This window comes from Eretmochelys imbricata, chromosome 6 (assembly GCF_965152235.1).
Source record: "Eretmochelys imbricata isolate rEreImb1 chromosome 6, rEreImb1.hap1, whole genome shotgun sequence".
NCBI lineage: Eukaryota > Metazoa > Chordata > Testudines > Cheloniidae > Eretmochelys > Eretmochelys imbricata.
The window spans coordinates 113271120-113298112 of NC_135577.1; the positions used below are offsets into that span (position 1 = coordinate 113271120).

At 43.8% G+C, this 26993-nt stretch overlaps 3 protein-coding genes across 12 annotated transcripts in view; 2 read left to right on the forward strand and 1 right to left on the reverse strand.

The window, feature by feature from the left end:
* Positions 1-1523: 1523 nt before the first annotated feature.
* BAG5 (BAG cochaperone 5) lies at positions 1524-10516 on the reverse strand. 5 transcript variants are annotated; one of them, XM_077819443.1, is made up of 2 exons: positions 10309-10516; positions 1524-6121 (listed from the first exon to the last, which is right to left on the reverse strand). In XM_077819443.1, exon 2 carries the CDS (start codon positions 6096-6098, stop codon positions 4746-4748), a length of 1353 nt encoding a protein of 450 aa, XP_077675569.1. In that variant the 5' UTR covers positions 6099-6121; positions 10309-10516; the 3' UTR covers positions 1524-4745. The 5 variants fall into 5 exon arrangements, with proteins under 5 accessions (XP_077675569.1, XP_077675566.1, XP_077675567.1 ...); XM_077819440.1 differs by having other exon boundaries at positions 1524-6126; XM_077819441.1 differs by having other exon boundaries at positions 10178-10516.
* On the forward strand, positions 9080-26791 carry COA8 (cytochrome c oxidase assembly factor 8). The gene is given in 6 exon segments (XM_077819456.1): positions 9080-9148; positions 9150-9230; positions 15131-15328; positions 17666-17729; positions 21702-21792; positions 24399-26791. Coding segments are annotated over 6 exon segments (609 nt in total). The 3' UTR covers positions 24505-26791.
* The window catches only part of KLC1 (kinesin light chain 1), a 123661-nt gene continuing 118366 nt past the window's right edge, over positions 21699-26993 (forward strand). For 5 of the 6 annotated variants that reach the window (XR_013346439.1, XM_077819436.1, XM_077819435.1 and 2 more), the window contains exon 1: positions 24845-24968. The gene's annotated coding sequence lies outside the window, so the exon portion shown is untranslated. Of the gene's footprint in view, positions 21793-24844; positions 24969-26993 lie in introns of those variants that run through there. The other variant, XM_077819434.1, reaches the window with a different exon arrangement.

The window sequence follows — 26993 nt, forward strand, 5'->3', positions numbered from 1 at the left end:
ACACTTGCTGTCTGGTCACCCTAGGGTGTGCACGTGTGGGTCCCAGCTTCTCCCTGCCCCCCTCATTGAAGCAGGTGTGCAGGGTTACTGCCCTGGGAACCGCAGGGCACCAGTGGACGTAGGGCCAGCTGCAGACAGGGGCATGGGGCAGGGCTAGCTGAAGGCAGGGGGAGCAGGGCTGGCAGGGCAGGGGGTACGGAGCTGGCTGGAGACAGGAGGGTGCGCGGTTGGCTGGAGGCAAGGGGGTGTGGGGCTTGCTGGAGACAGGGCAGGGGCTGACTGGAAGTAGGGGCTGGCTGCAGGCAGGGCAGGGGGGTGCAAGGCTGGCTGGAGACAGGGGCTAGTGTGGGCAGGGCAGGGGGTGCGGCAGGGGCTGGCTGCGGGCAGGAGGTGCGGGGGTGGCTGGAGGCTGGGCAGGGGGTGGCTGGAGGCTGGGCAGGGGGTGGCTGGAGACGGGGGCTGGCTGCGGGCAGGGTGGTAGGTGCTCACGGGGAGAGTGGCTTGGAGCAGCCCGAGCAGCAGGACGCGGCCCAGGCCCAGCAGAGCAGCCGGGGACCCTCCAGGCAGCAGCGGCAGCCCCTGGGCCAGGGGAGCAGCAGCAGCAACAGAGCTCGTGCCCAGGGCCAGGCAGCAGCTCACATGGCTCCCGCAGTGCAGCGCCCCCGGCGGCCAGAGGAGGAATTACATCACTTCCCGGCCAGAGCCCATCAAAGCCTCAGCGGCCCCTGCAAGGAAGCGGGTTAACAACCGGTTCTAAAACTGCTTCAAAATTTAACAACCAGTTCACGCGAACCAGTGCGAACCGGCTCCAGCTCACCACTGCTTATACTACTCATTTGTATTCCTGTATCGTGTCCCCTTCACTAAACTAACATTCCTCTCTATCCAGTTTCTCTTCCTAGGGAGGTCTTTCTATGCTGTTAAAAATTTTCACCACCCATCTGTGGGCCTCCTTTTTTCTACTGGTAGGTTTTGCGGGGGGGTTTTAAGAGAGGATAATTAAAACTGAACAATATTTTGGGTGGAAGCATACCACTAAGATATACAATGATTATTTCAGTATTATTTAAATACATCATACTATTTTTAAAGCCACCATTTTATGCTTGACTGTGGTTTTTACTGAGTTGTTCACAGTGACACCTATGTGGAAAGAATGATTGTCTTTTATAAGGTAATAACAGATTATACAATCAAAAGAGAACCAAAAATAAGAGAATCCATGGACAGGTTTGCACTGAAATAAAGCACAAATTAAAATTGATTTAATTATTTTGGTGCACAGTCTGCATATACAGCAGACTGAAGAAGCAAGATTTAAAATGGAGATGAATGAATCCTACAGAAAATTTAGTTTCTTTACTGTGTTTTTTTAGGAAAATAAAGATGATAACACAAACTTGCCTCTTTTTCTTTAATAAAAACTCAGAGCTTCCTGTCAGGGAAATCAGTTACATTCTGATAATTAACATTCAAAAATTTAAGGAAAGGCAATAGGATAGAACATAAAAGTCAACAGCAAGTACACTGCAGCAAAATATTTTATTAATAATTAAGGATACAATAAAACAATATTTAACTTTGAATTTATACCAAGGCCGTATAATGCATACAGATAAATTTGGATATATACATTTTAAAGAAGATTTACGTACAATCATTAGTTACAAACTTTTCCATTAAGCATACTTCAAAAAAAACAAAACAAAACAAAAACAAAAAAACTCCACTAAACTGCAAAGAAGGAGGGGGGAAATGGTTGTGGATTACCACAAAATCGACACTGGTATACTTCAGATCAAACTTGCTCGTAAATCAATATAATCGGCAAACAAGTATCATGATTTACAACTTTCTCAAAACATAACAAAAAATACATCCATTCATTTCTTTTGCTAAGATGTAACAGCACAGCATGCACCAAAGCCTTTACATTCCACTTACTAATAAAAGTAGATTTTTGTGAGTTGGTCCTTTTACATCTTGCTGGATGGTTACTTACCAGAAAGCAAGTGTGTTCCCCAGCCATCTTGTATACAACACAAAGAAATTACATTCTGCAGCACAGACACAGGATTCTCTAAAATCCATGCACCATACTTTTTCGGTTTGGCTTATTTAGTTTACTATCCATGCACAAACTGCTTACAAATACTGCACCAGATAAGGATTTCCACAAATCTTAAATGCTGCACATTTAACTCATGAGCAGAAGACTGTTAAATATGCAAAAAGCTAAGATCACACAATATGTTGGTACTGGAATCTATTGAGTTAATCATTTTTCAATCCATCTGATGCTTTTGCCTTTTTAAAGAATCAACCTTTCACAAAAGCTGAGATGAGCAAATCTTAAATAAAAAAAATATAAACTATTTTCTTCACCTTTACAGAAAAAATTTAGAAATGTTGAAAGCTTCACATGACCTACAGAGGAATATGAATGCTTTGATTTTTTTAAACAATGGCTGTACATCTAACCGTTGAAGAGACCAGACAGTCACAATTATCATAGTAATTAAACTTAAATATAATAAGCATTATCCGATTGTTACGTCATGAAAGTTGCAAGTGTATATTAGAAGTTATGACTACAATTTAAGTACTTAGCAAAAAGTTTGAAATGATCTTTGTAAACATTAGCAAAATAATTCAGATGTGTAACACCATTAATAATCACTTTGTTTTAGCCAACAGAATAAGAAATGCAAAAGTAGATCAGTTAAACTGTAATTCCAAGCAGATCTGATTAAAAAATAAAATAAAGGGAAGAGATGGGTACAGGTAAGGCCTCACATGAACTCAAAAAATAGGGAGAAGCATCCGAAGAACGCATCCTCTGTACTGGGCTATGACTTATCAACTATAGTTAATTTAAAAAAAAATTCCTTGACAAATAATTTGCAAAGAAGTCAACAGTAGAACAAAAATTCAGTGAATCAAAATAATCATACTTTGAAATTACATAGCTTGTTTCATCCAGAGATTTCAAAGCACTTTATAAAGGTGAGTAACTATTATTATCCCTTTCTTCCAATCAGAGGCGCTGGTTGTCTTGCGCAAGGTCACTAAGCAAGTCACTGTGTGGGAAGTTGGGAACAGAACCAAAATTTCCTGAGTCCAAGTTCCACTCTCAAACATCTAGTCACAGCTGAACCCTAACAGATCACTTTATTTAATTTGATACATATTATAGCTGAACTGTAAACAGAAAAATCCAGTTGGTATTGATGACTATAAATGGATCATGCTGCCATTAGACAAACAGTTCCTGTATCTATCTAAGGTGGTGTAACTTTAAGGTGTTATTAAAAGGCACTTGTCTCACAAAAAATATTTTGTTTTCTCTAATTAATGTGTATTTAAAATATAAAATATCTGAAATTATTTACATTTGTTAAAATGTTGCAAATAAATAAACCACTACAAAGCAGTAATTTATAAATCTAACATGAAAGGAGCTATGTGGGAAAACAGCTATTTTTTAAACACATTTTTGACCCATTATTCCATTTAGTGTAGCATTCTGTAGGATATTTCTACAGTAGCACACTTTTGGTATGATTTATATTGGCTACTAAATTCCTATATCCACAAAGGAAGAGGAAAGTGCATGCAGAAATATGATCAGGTTTATTTAACAAGCTGCAAAACTAACCTAACTGCTTGTGAGTTGAAGGAAGAGACTTCACACCATAAGCAAGCCTTTTCTGAGTCTTATGTCTGAGATCACATATGACCAGTATGAAATGTGACATATAAATTATGAACAATTTTGTGACTAACTATATTTACAAGGTTAAATCAGAAGTACCCACTGACTTAAGTCATTTTAAAGTGATTTCCGTTCTCACAGGTTGCTGAGAAGACCCATCAAATCCAGATCCAATAACTGAGTTAAAATACATCTAAATGGCAATTAAAGATAATCCAGTGCAGTTTTCAGGGATTTATGGATGGCAGTAAAAAAACCTCACATTTATCTGATCTATAAACTCACATTTATCTAATGCTATAGTTTTCCTGTCTTTCAAGTCTCATAGCTACCTTCTAATAAGATGACAGCCTGAATTTGAGGGACTCTTTCCTAGATGTCCAGTACCACAAGAAAATGGACACAGCCAGTCATTATGTAAGTAAATGTTAATTTCCAACATGTATTATAATACTGCTACATTGTAAAAGCAAAAATGCAATAAGGTGAAATGGATAGAACCAAATCAAACACAGAAATGAATAGCCAACAGTTTTTTGTATTTAATCTTTTGATTAGAATAACACATTAAAAGTATGTCCATGCTGCTGTAAAGTTGATGGATCTAACCTTGCATTTGGCCAATAATCTTAAATTCCCAGTCTTCTTTTCATAGTTTTTCCAGTACTGTATTTTAAGGAAATTCCTGCATCTTTGAGAAATGTGCATTCTCTGACTTTTGCATTAGGTTTCTTTAAAAAAACAGTTTGACCAAATATTAGACTCTGATACTTATACAGTTCCTCAAGAAAGCCATATCTCCCACATAACATGGTGACCAAAATTGAAAAAAAGGTGTACTGACAATTGCCATGGCAAGTGGGTGAAAGTGTGGGATAGCTGCCATATAGTCAAGCCAACTATTTACACAATCTCCACAACCCGAGGGAATATAAAAACACAACTTTTAATCATGTGCGGCTCATGGGAACTATCAGTCTACATAAAGTGCAAAAAAGAAAGCAATATCTAACATGAGGCCACTGCTTTTCTAGTACTCCCACTCATCTGTTTTCATGTCTAGATAGTAAAGAATATTCTGTGCAAGCTTTACTGCCTGCTTTCTGGCAACTTTAGATCGCTCATCTCCTTGTGGATCAACAGCATCAAGTGCCAAAAGTTGCTTAGTGAGGAGCTCTTCTAGTCTCATGTAGTTCTTATCAGTTCTGTTTCCATCAAAAGAGAGCACTTCCCTCTGAATCTGAGACAAGTGTCCAAGAATACTCCAGACTGCCTTATGGGATTGGTGTTCCACAACAGTTTGTTCACCATACATTTGTCTTTTTTCAAGTGCTTCCTTTAAATCAATATATGTTATAAGAGTTTGCACTTCTATTACTGCTCTTCTCCTGGCTTCTCTGATACACGGGTTCTTTCCTGGACTCACTTCATCCAAGTGGGCAATTAAACCTTGCAGTTCTGCCTTGCATCCCAAGTACAAATCAGAAGCATTTTCTGCTCTGAAAAGTAAAGAATGAACTTCTTTCATTTTTTTGCGGATCTCTTCTATTTTTAGAATGGATTGATTTTGTGCCAAGTCATAAGCATGAGCAGAGTCTGCTTCCTCCTCCAAATCCAGATATTTCTGTAATTTATTGATCTCTTCCACCACTTCCTTTCTGTAATTTCTTATTTCTGTATGACCACAAACATCCAAAGCATCCAAATCTGCAATCAGACCTGTAAGCACACAGGATAAATGCCTGCAAGTCTCATTGTTATTTACTCCCATTAAGACTGCAATAAGAGTTCCCCTAGCCTTGTTCACATCACACATAACAGAGTTAATTTTTGAGACTGAAGGATGTGCATCACTGGAGAGTGGCAGGGAAGGCTGCTGCTTTATACAGCTTTCTATAATCTCTTGAACTGCACAAACTTTTGTCAGAGTGCGATATCTTGCTTTCCGTAACGAGATTTTTCCTCCAGTTTTCACTTGAGTGAGTCTCAATACGATATCCTGAATACCCTCTTCAAATTCATCAGTTATACAGTTGCCACCTTTATAAAAAGGTGTGATCTCACGTTCCACCAATGATTGAGCTTCCTTATATATGGCCTCTATTTCCAGTCTGTGTGGATGGTTTGCATTCTGCTCCAATTCCTTGAGTAGTCTCTCTGTTTCCTGGGCTGCGCGTTTTCTCGCTTGCTGAATGTCCCCTTTTCCTTCAGTATCTACAGAATCTATTTCAAAAAGCTGTTTAGTCAGAGTCCTCTCCAGTTTCTTGTAATCCCTGTCAGTAGATAGGCCACTGAAAATCATCACCTGCTGTTCAATATCTCTGACTTCTTTCTGTATTTCTTGCAGCCTTTTGATGGAAGGGTGTTGGTTACCCATATCCATTATCTTATTTCCTCCAGTTCCAACTGAGCTACAAATAAAGCAAGAATAAGAACTATGACAAAATTATGTCAGACGCTGACTGACATATTTCATAATACTACCTTTAACAACTTTTATAAAGCCTCAAGTCACTTTAATAAACTAATTTGAGCTAAAAAGCTGCAGAGACTTTATTTGCTGGTGTAAGTTTAAAAAAAAAAAGAGTGAACCACTTAACTTCAAAACATACAGTATTTCCCTGTTCTTTTGTGCATCTATTTCTAATGTTGTCTGCAAGCTTCTTCCTATTAAATGATATGCACTAAGACTGTCAAGCAATTAAAAAAATTAATCGCAATTAATCGCACAATTAAAAAAGGTTTCAGAGTAGCAGCCGTGTTAGTCTGTATCTGCAAAAAGAAAAGGAGTACTTGTGGCACCTTAGAGACTAACAAATTTATTTGAGCATAAGCTGTAACTCACGAAAGCTTATGCTCAAATAAATTTGTTAGTCTCTAAGGTGCCACAAGTACTCCTTTTCTTTTTACAATTAAAAAAATTAATCATATTCTTAAATAATAGAATACTATTTATTTAAATATTTTGATGTTTTCTACATTTTCAAATATATTGATTTCAATTATAACAGAATACAAAGTGTACAGTGCTCACTTTATATTTTTAATACAAATATTTTCACTGTAAAAAACAAAAGAAACAGTATTTTTCAATTCACCTAATACAAGTACTGTAGTGCAATCTCTTTCTCATGAAAGTTGAACTTACAAATGTAGAATTATGTACAAAAAAACCTGCATTCAAAAACAAAATAGAAAACTTTAGAGCCTACAAGTCCACTCAGTCCTATTTCTTGTTCAGCCAATCACCCAGACAAACAAGTTTGTTTACATTTGCAGGAGATAATGCTGCCCACTTCTTGTTCACAGTTTTATTTGAAAGTGAGAACAGGTGTTCATATAGCACTGTTGTAGCAGGGGTGCAAGATATTTACATGCCAGATGCACTAAAGGTTCATATTTCCCTTCATGCTTCAACCACCATTCCAGGGGACATGTGTCCATTCTGATGACGGGTTCCGCTCAATAACAATTCAAAGCAGTCCAGACTGATGTATGTTCATTTTCATCATCTGAGTCAGATGCCACCAGCAGAAGGTTGATTTTCTTTTTTGGTGGTTTGGGTTCTGTAGTTTCCGCATCAGAGTGTTGCTCTTTTAAGACTTCTGAAAACATGCTCCACACCTCATCCCTCTCAAATTTTGAAAGGCACTTCAGATTCTTAAATCTTGGGTCAAGTGCTGTAGTTATCTTTAGAAATCACACATTAGTACCTTCTTTGCGTTTTGCCAAATCCACAGCAAAAGTGTTCTTAAAATGAACACGTGTGCTGAGTCATCATCTGAGATTACTATAACATGAAATATATGGCAGAATGCGGGTAAAATAGAGCCGGAGACATATAATTCTCCCCCAAGGAGTTCAGTCAAATTTAATTAATGCATTTAAAAAAAAAAAAAAAAAACTAAACAAGCGTCGTCAGCATGGAAGCATATCCTCTGGAATGGTGGCCAAAGCATGAAGGGGCATACGAATGTTTAGCATATCTGGCATGTAAATACCTTGCAATGCTGGCTACAAAAGTCCCATGCGAACGCCTGTTCTCACTTTCTAGTGACATTGTACATAAGAAGTGGGAAGCAAAATTGTTTTGTTTCTGAGTGCAGTTTAGAGGTGAAAGTAAGCCAGTAAGGGCCGGTACAGTGTACCAGTAAGAAAGTGGCTGCCAGTATGGGCCGGTACGCAGCCGACATTAAAGCAGCAGCAGCCGGAGCCCCACACCCTTTAAATCACTGCTGGAACCCCAGCTGGTGTGGGCCAGGCAACACTGGCTGGGGGAGTCTGGCCCCAGCCCCGCCCCTTCTGCTCGAGGCCTTGCCCCTTCTGGGGGCCCAGAACCACCCTCCCACCTTGCCCAGGACCCCGGCCACCCTGCAAAATTACTTTCACCCCGGTACAGTTATGTAACCAAAAAAAAAAAAAATTCTACATTTGTAAGTTGCATTTTAAGGCTAAAGAAATTGCACTACAGTACTTGTATGAGGTGAATTGAAAAATACAGTTTCTTTTATCATTTTAACAGTGCAAATATTTGTAATCTAATAAGTAAGCAGTGTACACTTTGTATATTCTGTGTTGTTATTGAAATCAATACATTTGAAAATGCAGAAAACATCCAAAATATTTAATAATTTTCAATCGGTGTGCTATTAACAGTGCAATTAAAACTGCAATTAATTGTGATTAATTTGAGTTAATAGCATGAGTTAAATGTGATTAATCGACAGCCCTAATATGCACTTTTGAATTTTCACCAATAGAAGTCTTTGTTCACTTCCTCAGCTGTAACGATTACAAGCAACGCAGAACAAATTGGTTCCTTCAGTAATGAAGACAATTAAGGAGGCAATTTCCAATCCTTAATCTTTTAGTGCAATATTTATACCCACCACCCCAACTGGTAAATAAATACACCCTTCCCAATCATTTGCATTATTCAGAACAGGGATTATAAACTGTTGAGACAACCAACATTGTCAACCTTTTACCTACATCTATCTACCACCAGCAAGCCTCACCAGCCTCCTCCACCATCCGGTGCCCTTAACGCGCAGCCACCTACCCCTGACAATCTACACCTGTTTCTACCACACCCAGCGCCCTTCATCCCCCTCCCCTCCACCGCCCCCGCCCTTCACCTGCGCCCACCTGACCCTGGCACCCCTCTCCTGCCTCATTCAGTGCCCTTCACGCCCCGCCCCACCACTCCCGGCACCCTTCACTAATCACTTTCACTCTTCACCCTCCCCCGCCCTTACAGCGCCACCTGTCCTCAAGCAGCATCCATAACCATCCCCAGCCGGCACCGCGACCCCTCTATGCAGGGGGGGAGTGTGAGATGGCCCCTAGTCCCAACACACCGGGATGACCACATGGCGCCTACCCCAGCCAACAGCCTTGGGGGAAGACAGTCCCCTGGAGCAGGCCTCGATCCCCCCGGAACCCGGACTCGCTACATCCCTGCAGGAGGGGCCGGGATACGCCGGTCCGCGCCGCGCCACCCCGCCGCCGGCAGGTGATGACTTCACAATGGGGGCGCCCCGGGGGAACGGAGAGTGAGTGCCGGGGCCCAGAGCCGGCTCCCCCTTAGCGGGGACGGCAGCGAGAGAGAGCCTGGCCCTGGGGCCACAGGTGGCTGCGAGTCCCCACCGTGGAGATCCCACCTCCCCCTCTCCTCAGTCCCCCCCGGCAGCCCGGAACCCTTTCCCTACCAGCCCCCCGCCGCCCAGGCCCCGTTCCCCACCAGCCCCCTCCTCCACGCCCCCCGCCGCCCAGGCCCCGTTCCCTACCACCCTCCCTCCTCCACGCCCCCCGCCGCCCAGGCCCCCTTCCCTACCACCCTCCCTCCTCCACGCCCCCCGCCGCCCAGGCCCCCTTCCCTACCACCCTCCCTCCTCCACGCCCCCCGCCGCCCAGGCCCCGTCCCCTACCACCCTCCCTCCTCCACGCCCCCCGCCGCCCAGGCCCCGTTCCCTACCAGCCCCCCTCCTCCACGCCCCCCGCCGCCCAGGCCCCGTTCCCTACCAGCCCCCCTCCTCCAGGCCCCCTTCCCTACCAGCCCCCCTCCTCCACGCCCCCCGCCGCCCAGGCCCCCTTCCCTACCACCCTCCCTCCTCCACGCCCCCCGCCGCCCAGGCCCCGTTCCCTACCACCCTCCCTCCTCCACGCCCCCCGCCGCCCAGACCCCCTTCCCTACCACCCTCCCTCCTCCACGCCCCCCGCCGCCCAGGCCCCGTCCCCTACCACCCTCCCTCCTCCACGCCCCCCGCCGCCCAGGCCCCCTTCCCTACCACCCTCCCTTCTCCAGGCCCCCTTCCCTACCACCCTCCCTCCTCCACGCCCCCCGCCGCCCAGGCCCCCTTCCCTACCACCCTCCCTCCTCCACGTCCCCCGCCGGCAGCCCAGCCCCCTTGTCATCCGCTTCCCCCACTCTCCAGACAGCCCAGGTCTCCGACCTCTCACCTCAGGCAGCCCCTGCTCTGCTCTTCCCCGCGACGTCCGCCCCCTCACGCGGCTCAGCAGACGCTATTCTCCCGCACACACAACATGGGCCGGCTACAGAGTGTGTCCCCCCCTCCCCGCAGGCCTCTCACCTGCGGGCCGCCGGCGGCTGTCAGCAGCCCGCAGGCCAAACGGCGGCTAACCCGAGGACCCCCGTCCCCGCCCTCACGAGGCGGGGGCCGCAGGAGGAGGGAGCGAAGGGCAGCCCGAGCTGCGCAGCCGAGAGACCGATCGAGACGCTCTATCCCCCGCTGCCGCCGCCCAGAGGCCGCAGCTGCGCCGCCTGCCGCACCGCAGGGAGAAGTTTTGGGCGGCCCTTCTCCTTGCGACAGGGCCGTAAAGCCGCCGCCAGCGGGGAGGGGAGGGGCGCGATGGCGGCGGCCGCGCCGAGAGCCGGCCTGCGCGCGTGGACCAGGGCGCGCCGCTGCTTCTCCCGAGCCGGCGGCGGCGCGGGGCTCCTGGCCGCGGGCAGGGGCCACGAGCCGGAGAGCCGGGTAAACCGCCAGAGGGGGCGCAGGGTGACGGCGGGGAAGGTCTCCGCTGGGAGCCGGGCCCCGTGTTGGGAGGGAGGGAGAGCCCGCCCCCGCCGGGGTTGTGTTGCTGCGTGGGGGGGTCGAGAGGCAGAGCGGGGCGCCAGAACTCTGTAGCCCGCCTCCGGGAGGGTGGACTCCACCCCTGCCTCAGGCTCCAGACAGGGGCCGCTGGACCTGCGTGGAGCCCCATGGTTTTGGGTACAGGTTTGAGACCCCTGCTGGGTGCAGCTGGGTGTCAGGACTCGTGCGCTTTGTTCCCGTCGGGGGGAGCAGGGAGCCTGCTAGAGCCGGAGCAGGGCTTCTCCCTCTCTGCCAGCACCTGATTAACTCCTGAGAGGATTTTACTTGCATTTCCTGTTGAACTGTTTGAAGAGATTTTTGTAAAACGGTCGGTAGTATTTGGACCGCACTTCTCAAGAAACGAAACATTTTCCAAGGGTCTCGGCAAGTCCCGTAAAATCTCATTAGCCGCTTTTTAATTGCATGTGGCTCTGGATTAGCAAATAAGTAGATGTGTTGCTTAGTAAGGTCTGGCGGAGCCAGCAAGTGATTTGGAATCAGACCCTCTGCTGCTGCTTCTGATTGATTTCTTTTATGGCCTTGGCAAGTTATGTTGCTCTTCTGTGCCTTGTTTTCTCCAAGGATAATATTTACCTGCCTCTTGGGCTGATGTGGGGATTAATATTTGGAGATTTTTTTTCATAAGAACTATCTAAATGTCAAGTGTTAGTGTTGTTTGGGTTTAAAAAAATCTAGCGGGTCTTGAACTATTATACATACTGTTTTATATTTAGGCTGGTTAGAATTCAACTTTTTTTAATATATAATTTTGATGGATAATGATTATTTTTAAACATTTTTTTTCTCTTTTTATCTATTTAAATTTTCAGAGTTGCAGGAAATTAAATGGCGGGGGGCAGTCCAGCAACAATAATGTAATGATAGTAGATGCTGAGATTCAAAAAATTAAACCTTTATTACTATTAAAACACAAATTGTGAACATCATGTCAAAATAACAGTCTTCAAATTATGTTAAGAGCTGTTATAAAAAAGGTGGTGATCAATTGTTCTCCCTGCTACTGAAGGTAGGCCAAGAAGCAGTCTGTTTAATCTGTAGCAAGGTAGATTTACGTTAGATATTAGGAAAAACTTTCTAACTATGAGATTAGTTAAGTACTGGAATAGGCTTCCAAATGAGGTTGTAGAATGCTGCTTGTTGTTGGTTTTTTGAGAACAGGTTAGACAAACACAGGGATGGTCTAGATTGGGGTTCTCAAAATTCATTGCATTGTGACCCTCTTCTGACAACAAAAATTATGACACCACACCCGCAAGGGGACTGAAGCCTGAGCCCACCTGAGCTCTGCTGGCCCAGGTGCGGCAGCAGGGTCAAAGCCAAAGCCCATGGGCAGTGAGTGGAGTCCCATCCCCCACCCCGGGCTAGCCCCCAGCTCCGCCCCTTCTGCCCATGCCCTCCCTGTGGCCAGCGGAGCCCTGAGACCCTTGTGTGCAGCCACCACCCCATGACCAGAGCTACAAGCCCCGCCACCTGTCCAGAGGAGTCCCGGGCCAGCGGAAGCCCCGAGCCGAGCCTCCCACTGCCTGGAGGAGCCCTGGCCGGGCTGGCTGAAGCCCTGAGCCGAGCCTTCCTCTGCTGGGAGGAGCCCAAGATTGGCCACAGCCGTGCCTCCTCTCCCCAGACCTGACCTGCCCAGGGGAAAAGCACCTGTAGAACAGTCGTTTTCAAAGTTCGGGTCGCGACCCAAAATGCAAGGCACTGGGTCGCCTTGCTCAGCACCCAGGAATCCTGGCGGCCGGACAGTAAAAACTAGTAGTGCCTACCTGTTCTGACACCGTGCTGTACCCCAAAAGCGGCCAGTAGCAGGTCTGGCTCGTAGGCAGGCGGTCTGCACCCACCAATGGGAGCTGGGGCGTGTGGGGGCAGTGCCTGCAGGCAAGAGCCGCATGGAGCCGCTTGTGCGCCTCTGCGTAGGAGCCGGACCTACTGGTTGTTTCTGTGGCACAGCGCTGTCCACTGTGTCAGGACAGGCAGGCTTCCCACCTCTGAACCCTAGCAGCACTGCTGACCAGGAGCCGCCAGAGGTAAGCCCGTGCCCCAACCCCATGTCTCTTCCCCAGATCTGAGGCCCCCCGGCAGAGCCCCTTCCTGCACTCCAACCCTATCATCCTCAGCTCCACCCCAGCCCAGGGCCCTGACCCCCTCCCAAACGCCACCCCCCTCCCCCAGCCCAGAGCCCCCTCATTCCTGACCCCACCCTGCAGCCCTCACCCCTGCGCCCCAACCCTCTGCCCCAGCCCTGAGCCCCCTCCCACACCCCAAACCCCTCATCCCCAGCTCTGTTAGGTCGCAGGCATCAACAATTTTCTTCAACTGGGTCGACAGAAAAAAAGTTTGAAAACCACTGCTGTAGAAGACACCTTTGATATATCCCATGCAGGTTCTGGGGCAGCTGAGGAGGCAGTATGTGCCTCCTCAGCTGCCCTGGAACCTGCATGAGGCATAATAATAGTAAAAACTTCGCTGCCAAACCCCACAACTGGGGGTTTGATGGCTGTTATACCCCACTGGCCTGGGCCGGGAGAGGGGGGCATGTCCAAGGGCTTCAGCCCCGGGCAGAGGGCCTGTAACTTGACCCCTACTGCGCAGGGCGGAAGCCCTTGGGTTTGGGCTTTGGCCTGGGGTGGTGGGGCTCAGGCTTTGGCTCTGGGCCCCAGCAAATCTAAGCCAGCCTTGGCGACCCCATTAAAATGGGGTCCTGACCCACAGTTTGAGAACTGCTGGTCTAGATAATGGTTAGTCCTGCCTCAGTTCAAGGGTCTGGAATAGATTACTTTGAGGTCCCTTCCAGCCCTATGTTTCTATGATTCTGTGAAAATAGACAAAGTAAATATCCTTAAATCAAGCTGTAATACATTCTCAAGTAACATTTTTCTTACTTTGCTTATCTGTAAATTTCAATTATTGATGGAAATATTTTTGTACTGATTTGTGCCTATATGGTGAAAGCAATATTTAAACCTGGATTTGTGCTGGAAATGGCCTAACCTGATGCTCACTTTAGATAAGCTATTACCAGCAGGACAGTGGGGTGGGAGGAGGTATTGTTTCATATTCTCTGTGTATATATAAAGTCTGCTGCAGTTTCCACGGTATGCATCTGATGAAGTGAGCTGTAGCTCACGAAAGCTCATGCTCAAATAAATTGGTTAGTCTCTAAGGTGCCACAAGGACTCCTTTTCTTTTGACATTTACCAGTAAATATCTAATCTTTCCAAGCCTATTTATATTGTAGTCCAAGTCTAGACTGTTAATTACTACATTATCATACAAGTAGAGGCTAGAGTTTGAGAATCTTTACACAATCTGAATTTCCTCAGTATAGCAAAATTAGTGAAGTTCTAAATGTTGATTCCACAAGACCTGTATTTAGAATTTTTTTTCTAAGCACGGTGCAGGGGTTACCTGTTCACTCAGCTCTCTAACTAAAGAACATCAGATTAGGGACCCAATCTTGTAAATATTTATACATGCACTTAACTTTGCACTGTGCATAGTCCCACAGCAATCAGTGAGAGTATTCATGAAGTGTGAACCACGTATGGGCGCTAGTTTACCTGCCTACGAGATACAACTAAGATTAATTATAAATGCAGAAATAAGAATGTGGTGGTGTTTAATAACTTTGTCCCTTTTGAAGCTTAACTTTAAAAATGCTGGTTGCATACAATAATTTATATTTCTATAGTGCCTTGTTTTTCATCTTAGAGTGCTTTACATACTTCAGAATGCTTCTCTGACATAAATAAATATCACCCTGATTTTGTAGATTGGGAAACTGTGGTACAGAGAAGGTAGGTTACTTGTCCAAACTCAAAAAGTGAGTCATTAACAGAATATGTTAGTAGTCCGGAGTTCTCCCTACTCTGCCCTCAGCAAACCACTGGTTAGTACCTCCTTTGTGCACTCTTACAGGCATACACAAGCAAAGAATAAACTGCAAGGAAAACTGCAAATGAAAATATATACGAGGCCTGTACCTAATAATCTCCTATGCTACCATCTAATATATTAACAAGACAGAAGATCCATGACATGAAGAAGTGAAAGTGTGATCTAAGTGTTTCTTTAGTCTGTGTCTGTGATTGTATCCCAGTCACTTGTGCTTCTCTGACAGATTGATAAATATATCGTAAAAGTGAATTACTGATGTAAACTTAAATCAGGCTAACCTGAACTCTCACAGTTTCTGTGTTTTCATTATTGTGTTTTAAGGTTAGACTCAGCTGTGTGAAACATTATATTTTTCTAAGAAACACTATGCAAACTTTGTTTAAAAATGTTTTTTTTGTTTTTTTAGGTTTCAAGTTTCTGCCCTCCAGCGCATTCTTGCAATGATTGGATTGGTCCTCCTGACAGACATTCAAATCTCCGACCAATAGTATTTCATATTCCTAAAAATGAATCGCCACTGGGACGAAGACTTAGGGAATTTAGACAGGAAACTCAAGTTTGGAACCAACAATTCTGGGCAAGCCAGAATGTGTCATTCAGAAAGGTGAGCATGTAGATGAGGTACTAAGCCACTTGGTGGTGCTGAGTTTCCTTAAGAATTTGCAGCATTAGCAGCTGATAGAAAACATGATTCTGTTCAGCTACATGAAAGATTTTTCACAATTGCATTGTATAGTGACATTGAACCATGATCATTTTGTATTATATAGCTGTTCAGAATACCTGAGAGCACTACAACTTATTATTTTACCTTTATAAACTATTAGTAAATGGTGTGGTTTTGAAATTATTTATCCCTTGCTTTAAACTGATTTTATAGCTGATTTTAATATAATAGTAGAGCTTTCTTTTTTGCCATTAAATAGGCTTATCAATATTGAGGAATGCATATAATGATGAGCTGCAAAGCTAAAAAGTGTGTGTACTTTACTGTTGCTTGAGGATGTATAAAGAGATTCTCCAAACTTTTTGCTGCTTATTTTTTACATTAAAAATACACGGTTGTGACTGTTCTCTTTTCTGGAGGATCTGGAATGTGAGATTAAAGCTGGTTACTGAAAACTGAGCTACTGTTCTAACTCCAGTGGCATAGATGCAATTACTGAGGGGGAAATGAGGGACATATCTCCAGTGGTGAGCTGCCAAAATCTTAACAACTGGTTCCCTCCTCACCCCACGAGGGGGTTGTGGCCCACCCCCAGACCTCCCATCCACCCCTGTCCCCTGACTGCCCCCAGAACTGGGCAGGAGGGTCTCGTGGGCCACCGTAGTGGGTGTCCACCCCACCCCTAAGAGCCAGAGGGACCTGCCGGGGGGCGAGGTGGGGAGTCCCGGCAGTGCTTACCTGGGGCAGCTCCCAGGAAGCATCTGGCAGGTCCCTCTGGCTCCTAGTGGCAGGGGAGCATAGCTGGGGGGGGAGCAGCTGGTCCCCCCACTGATCACATCAAAAGTGGCGCCTTAGGCGTTGACTCCATGAGTGCTCCGGGGCTGGAGCACCCACGGGGAAAATTTGGTGGGTGCAAAGCCCCCACCGGCAGCTCTGCGCCTGGCCTCAGCTCACCTCACCTCTGCTCCGCCTCCTCCCCTGAACGCGCTGCCCTGCTCTGCTTCTCCACCCCCAGCTTCCCGCAAATCAGCTGTTCGCGCAGGAAGCCTGGGAGGGCTGAGAAGCAAGCGGTGGCTTCGTGCTCAGGCCCAGGGAGGCGGAGGTGAGGTGGGGCGGGGAGCGGTTCCCCTGCGAACCTCCCCTTCCCCCCCCCCCCCTCCAGGTTACCTGCTGCGGCATGGGCGGCCCTCCTCGTGCCCTCCTGCCCCAGCTCACCTCTGCTCTGCCTTCGCCTCCCTGGGCCTGAGCATGAAGCCGTCGCTTGCTTCTCAGCCCCCTAGCTTCCTGTGCAAACAGCTGATTCGCGGGAAGCTGGGGGAGGGTGGAGAAGCAGAGCAGGGCAGTGCATTCAGGGGAGGAGGAGAAAGTGGAGGCGGGGCGGGGAGCTGCTGGTGGGTGCTCTGCACCCATCAAATTTTTCCCGTGGGTGCTCCAGCCCCAGAGCACCCACGGAGTCGGCACCTAAGGCGCCACTTTTGGCCAGTTAAATTTAGAAGCCCTTTTAGAACCGGTTGTCCCCACGGGACAACGGGTTCTAAAAGGGCTTCTAAATTTAACAACCGGTTCTAGTGAACTGGTACGAACCAGCTCCAGCTCACCACTACATATCTCCCCTCACCAACTTTACTGTCCTGTTGATGTGTTTTTAAATAATGGTTACAAGCAGTGCATTTCACTCCTGGTCCCTCAATTTTTTTTTCTTACGTGGGTAGAATATGTTGAATTCTAGGTTCGGAGAAGACCGACTCCTCTATTCACCTCCAGCTGTGATGAAAACTATTTCTTTTTTGTTTGTTTGTTTTTTAAAAAGGTAGAAGACATTTTTTTTAAACTAAAATAAAAGCAGCCAATTTTTAAAATTCTGTTAAGTAACTATGAATTTATTTTAAAAGGCTTAAGATCTTTCTGTGAATTCAGCCGTAATGTGCATAAGGCAGGAAGACCTCAAAAGCTGATATGTTGCCTTATTTAAAACTTACAATGTAACGTCCTGATTCTGAAAACATGTAAGCGTATGCATACCTTTACTCACATGAGTAGTGCTTACTTCAGTGGGACTGTTTTCATGAATAAAATTATACATTCTTAAGAGTTTACAGGATTGGGTCTAAATGATTGTTTCCTGAAGAGGATCCAGCTAACTGATTATTGGTTTAAGTAGAAAACACTGTAGTCATTATCTGGTTTATAAATATTGCTCATATTTTTGAAACTATTGATCGGTAAGATAGCTGACTTCAAGAATTAAATATATTTAATTATAATGTATTTTAGGGAAAAGAAGAATTCATTTACTCAAGACTGAAGGCTAAAGGTCTGGAAATGAAAGATGAAACAGGTTAGTGATTGTTTTTAAAATTTAAAATGCTTTCTGAAAGGGAGGGTTCTGGTTAGCTTTAAGTTTTCACTGGATAGGTTAAACTCTCCTAAAAAAAAACTTAAGAGCAAATCCTGCCACGGCCTTCATGCAGAGCATCACTTGGCAGTACTGCCAATGCAGTTCTGTAGCACAACAAGGCAGGGTTGGTCAGGGTTTGAAAGGCTGTGCAGGGATGTGGTAGACCGCTCATCTCTACAGTAGCTCTTTGCACAGTGGTGCCTGTGGGGTCAGAGGACCTACTCTTGCATAGCTCCTCCTATCTTTGCCCTCCACCATTCTCCAGGGGTGGGGGTATGCTGTGAGGCTAGAGCAGAGGTGGGCAAACTACGGCCTGTGGGACTGTCCTGCCCATCCCCTGAGCTCCTGGCTGGGGAGGCTAGCCCCCGGCCCCTCCCCTGCAGCCGTGTGGGCAGCGTGGCTTGCGCCCGCCCATGTCCCAGGCTTTCCAATAAGACTGTCCTGCTGTTCTGAGCAGCATGGAAGGGGATCCGGGGGTTGGATAAGGGGCAGGAGGTGTTGGAGGGTAGTTGGGGTTAGGGGGCGGTTGGATGAGGTGGAGGTTCGGGGGCGGGCTGTCAGGGAGCAGGGGGGGTTGGATTGGGGGTTGGGGTGTTCCTGGGGGGGATGACAGGGAGCAGGTGCGTTGGATCACAGGTGGGGTCCTGGGGGGGGCAGTTAGGGATGGGGATCCTGGGAGGGGGTGGTCAGGGGACAAGGAGTGGCAGGGAGGGTTGGATGGGTTGAGGGGGCTGTCGGGGGCCGGGGGTGTGGATAGGGGTCAGGGAGCAGGGGGGGTTGGATAGGGGGTGGGGTCCTGGCGGGGGTGGTTAGGGGCAGGGAGTCCTGGGTGGGGGCAGTAAGGGGACAAGGAGTGGGGGGGTTGGGGAGGTTGGATGGGTTGGGGGTTCTGAGGGGGGCAGTCAGGGGGTGGGGAGTGGGAGGGGGCGGATAGGGGACGGGAGCCAGGCTGTTTGCAGAGGCACAGCCTTCCCTACCCGGCCCTCCATACCGTTTCACAACCCCGATGTGGCCCTCGGGCCATAAAGTTTGCCCACCCCGGGATAAAGGCTCTTGCAGCCTTAGGGGCTGCATTAGCTTCAGTGTAGCAACTCCATAACTATTCTGTGTGTAAGGGGAAGATTTCTTCTTCCCTCTTGCACACCATCAACCCAGTGAGCTAGTTGATTTCAGTTTTGGAGAGTTTGTCCTTAAGTGCATGTTATGCTTGGGTTGATGTTTCTATGCTAACACACGTTCTCAGGCTCTTGCTCCAGTCCCTGAGATTTATACAATTCATATAGTACAATAGAACTTCAGAATTACAAACATCAAAGTTATGAACTGACTAGTCAACCACACATTGGAATCAAGGAACAGCAGAGACCAAATAAAGTACAGTGCTTTGTTTAAACTACTTTTAAAAAAAAAAAAAAAAAAGTCCAAGGTAAGGAAACTTTCTGTGCTTGTTTCATTTAAATTACGATGGTTAAAAGCAGCATTTTTCTTCATAGTAAAGTTTCAAAGCTATATTAAGTCAATGTTCAGTTGTAAACTTTTGAAAGAACAATCATAACGTTTTGGTCAGAGTTACCAAAATTTTAGAGTTACAAATAGCCTCCATTCCTGAGGTTGTTCATAATTCTGAGGTTCTACTATATACATCCTTGAAGAGGGAGCCAACTTCAGAGGAAAGAGCAGATGCTCACCAAGCTTCCTGGCCTCAACACAGTTACTGTAGAATGGCCGACTCTCAAACTTGTGAGATGTAACTAAAAATAAGACATTCATAATGCAGTGGGTCTTTACAGCATGACAGTAAGTGGTTTGTTTGTGTCTGAAAAGGATAAATGTATAGTTTAAGGACAGAAGGGACCATTAGGTCATTAGTGTGACCTCCTGTATACCACAGGCCATTAAACTTCACCCAGTTACACCTCTGTTGATCTCAATAACTTGTGTTTAATAAACCATCTAATTAAATTCTGTTACAAGAAACAAGGAGGGTAATCTTGCATTGCCTTGTTGTTTTTCGCTTTGTTTTTATTGGTTTATTCAGAATATAGAAGTAACAGGGATGCATCCGATGAAGTGAGCTGTAGCTCATGAAAGCTTATGCTCAAATAAATTTGTTAGTCTCTAAGGTGCCACAAGTACTCCTTTTCTTTTTGCGGATACAGACTAACACGGCTGCTACTCTGAAACCAGTAAATGTAGACATTCCTTGGAACTCCTCCACAAGTGTAGTTGCATTGGTTACACGTGTTGGAGCAAACGTTTTTCTACGCCATAGGTCAATCACAGTGAAGGATACTGCAGAACCAACATAAGACTTAAGTCTGTCCACAGTTTGTTTGGAAGTTGCCATTAAAGTCTCAGGCTACTGAGTGCAGTAGAATTTGTACATTAGTCATATACTTATTTTCTTTTTAAGGTTATAATTGAATCTGTATCACGCTGTCACCCGTCACTTCAATCCCAGAGAGGAGTTTGAGGGAATATTGGGTATAGTCTGCTATGGGAAAGAACCTGAGATTAATTATCAATTATAAGAATTATAATAGCATCCAAAACTCTGACCTTTTTTGCACTCCTCTGTAGAAAGAATCCTTTTCCTTGCATGTTCTGGTACTTTTGACCCAACACACCTTGTCCCTTTGCTTTTATTTTTCTTGTTGCTTCCACCAGTTTTCTTCTGCACCCAGGTTATCTACTAGATGGTTAGTAAATTTGGCATCTCGGAACATGTAAATATTGGTGTAGGTTACTTAGCAGGAAACAGAATTGCAGTATTGAGTCCCAGCACTTGAAATGCCTACTTAGCCATTGCCAAGTTTTTCCTCCTAGCTTGAGGGCAGGGCTTAATACTAGGAAGAACAGGATTTTTGAGTTGTTTTAAACAGTTTCTTTGATTCTGGTTAGCCTTTAAAATCCTAAAGACTAAATATGGATATTCAAGAACTTAATGACTGCTTTACTGTTTCTCTTTCTTTTAATGGGGATCCATTAGTGTTTTACAATATTTATTTTTTAATCAAGCTCAAAACAAGAAAGTGTTAAAGGGTTAATGGGTTATAAGTTTCAAGATCAGCCATGTTTATATCCACTGTAACAGCCCATCCTCTTCCCCTGTAGTTTAACATTCCTGCTTTGTATTTGTTTTTGTTTTTTAATTTTTAAGCTGTTTCAGACTTTGAGGCAGCAGAGCCTTGGCAGACTTAAAAAATAAAATCATCCCCATAAGAGGAGTTTAATAGGGACTGCATACTTTACTTGCCTACCTCCAAAAATCTAAATGCTTCAGATTTTAAAAGAAAATAAAAAGTGCCTTCATATTGATGGGTTTCTTGCCAATAATAAAAGGTAGTTTTGAATTGCTCATTTTCAATTTTTAAATTGAGATTTAAATACAGTACTGTATGTTGTAATATTACATTTGCCTTACTATTATTACTGTCTGATGTGGACATGTCCAAGGCCTATATATTATTATCTGCTTTATATTTATGTAACTACATGTGGTACAGGAAATATCACATTATAATGACTAAATGGAAAAGCACTCAGCACAAGTAAATAAGTTTCCTTGGAACTTAAAAACTAAACCTTGAATAGAAAGTGAAGTACAATCTAATAATAGCAGACTTATGTTTCAAGTTATTACAGTAATGCCTAGAAGCCTCAAATCAGATCAGAGCCCCGTCGTACTGTATAGACACAGTGACAGACAGTCCCTCCCCCCAAAGAGTTTATAATCTAAACAGACAAAACAAACAATGGGAGAAAGGGAACAGTATATGAAACTGTGATACTAAGTGATTTGCCCAAGGTCACACACGAATTCTGTAACAAAGCAAGATTTCCTAAGTCCCCAGTTCAGTATATTAATCACAAGAACAACCTTGATGTATTTATGTTGAAATTTATTTTCAGGTCAAAAGGTAACATTGAGTGCAGAAGAAATGGCAGATTTTTACAAGGACTTTTTAAGAAAAAATTTTAAAAAGCACATGTGTTATAACAGGTAGGTGTGGCTCTTCCTGTTGAGTAATACACATAATTCATCTAAGTGAAAGGGACACCATCAACTTAGATCGCTCTTCTGTCTGAAACTTTTTTTCTGCTGCTGTTAGAAGTAGTACCTAAGGTGGTTATTGCTGAAAGAGATTAGGGGGAAAAAAATACATTTTTCCCTTAAATTTGTTTACTTTGCATGTGACAGAACTTCATGTATAGTCACTTTGAGCATTTCCACTATTCATAGTTAGATCCAGTTCCCCTGGAAATTAATCAGTCTCTCCATGGACTTAGATGGGAGCTAAATCAGCCCTCAGTCAGTTTCCCTTTTTATTGTATGGGTCTTTCACCCAACAATGGGAGAAAAAAATTACAATAGGGAAATGTGATTATAAAACCAGTTAACTTTTGAAAAAATTAGTAGACTTCTAGTTGACTGTGTCCCTTTTAAACATTGAATTAAGCAGTGACAATCTGTGAATGTTTTTGCACTCAATAGAAAATTTTGCCATGTGAACTAAATATTTAGCATTTGTACTTATTCTTGTTTTTTATTTTTGACCACTTTTACCTATAAGCTTACCAAACTCAAATTGATTAGTTTTGTTTTGTAGGGTGAGGTACTTGAAGTTGTATGGGTTTTTCTTTGCTGTATGTGAACCCAATCCAAGATCACTCCTGAGAGAGATACTTAGCATCTTTACTCTTGCATGCAGCATCTTTCTCCTCTGTTGTGCTGAACAGTATTGGACCCAAAAGTGTTAAGGTGCTACTAGAACTAGTGTTTTTTCTGCTACAACATTCTAATCTTTAATATTACACATTTACTATGAATTGTGGTTTGGAGTTATGTGTACAGTAACTTTTACCATAAGAACCATTTAAAAAAAATTTCTTAATGTTCATTAATAGAAAAACACAAAACAATAGCCTTAAAACAGTGACACTCAGAAATGCTGTGGTTATTTTGAATAAGATGGCTACAGATGTAGCAAATGTACTGCCTGGTGCTTGGGAAAGCAGACCGTGCTGCTCCCTGAATTGGCCATCAGAAGGCTCACTGTAGTGAACTGTGGCTAATATTCCACCTATCAGGTAAGAGTTCAGAATCTCTTCCTGAATTAGTCCTTGTTGCTATGCTGCAATCAGCTCAGCCGGCTAGAATTACATCATTTTAATTATAAAGTGTAATTGTACAGCCCTGAAGATAGCAGTGCTTATTATAGGCATTCTGATTTCTGAGGGCCTAGCTTGTAGAATCTGTTGTTCATGCATTCAGTTGTACACTCTGAGCATTGCCAGCTGGACTGGGAGTTGTGGCTGCAGTAGTGTTGAAATTTGAAAATTCATTATGCTTTTTAGTGTAGTTTAAAAATTAACTGATACTATGACTGCATTGGCTCCATGAATATGCATTTAGGAATAGTTATACTGAAAACACTAATTAGTTTTAAAAACTGGAGTAAAAGTGTAAGCAAAGGAAATAAACAGAAAATGAGATCGAAGCATATATATAATTCTCATTGTGGAAGTAAAGGGGAAAGAGAAACCATTACAATATTATTAGTGTGACCTGTTGATTTACATGCATTTTAAGAGATGTGGGGTTTTATCTTAGTTACATTTTATGTGTAGTTTGCTACTAATTAAGGCCTGATCCAGGGTCAGGCCTTTATTGTGCCAGGCACATATATAAAAGCTTTCCCAGCGAGCTCTGCCAGTTGATTCTGATCAGTAACATCACTGCTATTCCAGTGCTAAGCCTGTTTTGACCAGATCCTGCAGTGCAGTGTTTTGTGAAATAGACAGATGCCCACTGGGAATTAGAAAGAGATTTCAAATCCTTACCCTTCTCACAAATGAAAGTATGTTTTGTTATGAGTTATCAAGAGGTGAAATACTAGTGCAGACTGTTTTACCCAGACCCTGAATTACTTAAAGGCATGTTTCCCCCCTCTCCCCCACCAAAAAAAATGGTTAAAGGAATAGATATTATTTTTTAAAGACTATGAACTTTGCAAAGCATAATAGTGGCTGAATAAAATATATATTGCATTTGTCATAATGGATCAGATAATTTGACCTTTCAAGATTGACTTGTTTTTTGCCTTTGGCAGTGGTCAACTCTGCCCATCCCAATGCATGCATATACACATACACCTGGCTAATAGTACAGTGCTGTATAAGAAGGAAATTTCTCCCTGAATGCTTGATGATCAGCTTTCCCTCTGAACCATGATACTTGATTGCCCTTATCTTAACTTGCATAAGTTCAAATGTAATTGGTATAATTGGCCATAAAACTATTCAACCCTTCTAACTCTAGTAGAGTATTAAACTGGGTGCCTGCAGCCATGCATTCCATAGACTGATTACACAATGTGTGACTTCTTTTTAACCATGTACTTAATAGTAATACTGACAAATTTTCATAGGCAAATTAGCCCTAACTAGACAGGGGAAGCAATGCTGTGAGGAAAGAAAAGGTAGGTCATAACTGAATTGTTGTGTCAATGCCTGTAGAACAGCTAATGCAATTTACCTCTTTGTTTCCCCCCCACCCCCTCTGTTTTTTCTTCTTGTACTGATTGTTTTTCTGGTGCTGGAATCTAGAGAATGGTACAAACGTAATTTTACCATCACATTCCTCATGGGACAAGTGGCCTTTGAGAGGGCTTGGAGTAGGCTTGGCTGGAAAAAGACAAAAGTTGGAAATTAACGCTCACCACGTCATATAGAATACTACAACAACACAGTAAAGCCTGTTGGAGTGACACACTGTCTGTGGTCACATTCAGACTCTGAATTACTGCCACCGCAACTACTGTTTACTTTGTATATCAGGCCACATGAATGAAAATAGCTGCCGATCTTGACTTTTGAATGTTCCAGTGTAACATGGTAATGCAAAGTATGCCCAGCCAAAAGCTATATTGGCAATTTACCAACAGTCTAAGGGTGGCACATAAATTTACACAAAATGGAACAGATTGCAGCCACCCTCATCTTTAATCTGGCGGTGCAGCCCATAGAGACTATATGATCCAACATACCATACTTCTATCTTGTTCCGCATCCTGTAGTTTCCATGGGCCATATCAGTGTATAAAAGATGGAAGTGGCCATGGTCTGCACTGACTACATGGGCTACAATTTTGCCACCCTGGTATAATCATCGTAGAGGTAAGTGCAGTTTGATTATACAATGATTAAATTTAACTTAGATTTTTAAACACATTCTTACTTAAAAGGGATTCTAATTACTCTAAATAACACTTAAAATATTATATAAATTTAATACCCTTATAAATGACCAAAACAACCGAATCTTCTTAATTGATCTATTCTTGTGAAAACAAACTTGTTGACTAAGTGATTTGTCTCAGCTGTCAGAGCTCAGATGAATACATTTAAGATTTTTTAGTTGACAGTCATTTAGCAGCTATGATAGAAAGGGAGTTGAATACAGAGGGTGAAGTGTTAGTAAATGCCAATTCATGCCTGTTAATTACCCTGAAAACACTTGCTGCTCTCACCAGGTTCCTTGAGCACCCAAAAGTCCTGCTAGCATCAGAGGGATTTGGGTGCTCAAGGAATGCTGTCTCATTGGTCAGGTGTGCTATTTAAACTAATTCTTGCAATTTAATTGTACCATTTATGTATTATTTAAAAGAAATGACCTTCTACTGAGGGTGTTTCCTGCCCATTACTGAAGTTGAACAGATGTGTCGTTTGCTTTGGTACCTGATAAGTGGATTCTGCTGAATGGAATGTGTATGGACAAATGTAAATGTTTGAATTCCAGGAGTGATATTTTTGATATAATAGTAAAGAGCAGTAGAACTGCAAATATTTGATGGAAAACAATATATAATTCATTCTTGGATTTGAAAAAATCCACAGCAGATATATGAAGTTCTCAGAGCTAGCCAAACTTGTTACCATTCTCACCCTTCCAAGTGGTCCCCAGTGGTAGGCACCACCTCCTCCCAGTTGTTTGGCGCTCAATCACATGGCCACTGCATGCTTGACCAATTGCTTGGGATCAGCAGGGGTAGCAATCCTCTGCAGGTAGCCCATATCTCTATTAAAATCAACCAAATATACAGCCAAAATATATTTCCTCAAAACTCTAGGTGGGAATGATCACCAACACAATATTTCCTTCACATGCATGTGTGTACACACACCCTCCAGCCCTGCAAAAGTTACTTTGTGAAAACAGAGTATTTGGAGTTCTGCAGGTTAGGGGATGGGTCCGGGGAATGAGGGGGCATGGCCAAGGGACATCATCTGCTAGCATTTGTTTTCATGCTGTCATACCCCCTCAAAGAAGGTGTAAAAGCCAAGGCTTAATGATTCAGCCCTCTAGACATGTTTTGAGATCCACAGAATAATATTGCAGTACTCGGGAATCCATGAATTTGGAAGTCACAGCCCATGCAAGTAAATTATTAAACATGCAGCTTTTCTTTATCTTTCTGTAAAGATTTTTCACATAAATCCCATGTGTGGTTCCTGCATTGACCCACTAATGGCCCCATAATCTGGTCTACTTATGTCAAGGCACCCACATAATGACTTAATGGTCTGTTGGCTAAATAATGGTCTGGCTAAATAATCTGTTAATTTTCAAGTTGTGACTATGAGCCCTGATACATATTTCAGTAATATTGTGATCTGACTTAAATCCATAAGAGAAAGTTTTGCATGTAAATCTAAATACCCAGGTAAACTCTCCTGTTTTGGATTTTTTTTTTCTGTCAACACAAAAGCTGTGTCGACCTGGGTTTTGATCATTCTTTGCTCTTTCTATCTTTTAATACCAATGTAATAGTGCTATCTTTCCTTGGACAAAATGGTTATGAAAGTTACATATTACATAGTAGTTTAAGCTTGGAATTGGCCCTGCTGTATATTTATTACAATATTTTGTTTGAAATGTCTTATCCTTTTCAGAATATTGTTTTTATCTTGAAATAAAGCATTAGACACGTTATGTATAATACGCAATCTTTTCATGAACTCATAGTTGCAGTAGATTTTTTCTACAATCCAGGTTAGGGTAGCCTTTACATTTTCTTGAATTTTAAAGAACCCAGTGCTTAAAAACAAGCACAGCCCTAATAAAAGGCGTTTGTTCACATTTAGCAGAGTGGGGGAATCAACACTCAGGTTCAAAATCAAAGTACAAGCCTGGTAGAGAAT

Excerpts from the sequence above, each read along its gene's own strand:
- BAG5 (XM_077819443.1), bottom strand. The coding sequence starts at position 6,098 with ATGGATATGGGTAACCAACACCCTTCCATCAAAAGGCTGCAAGAAATA.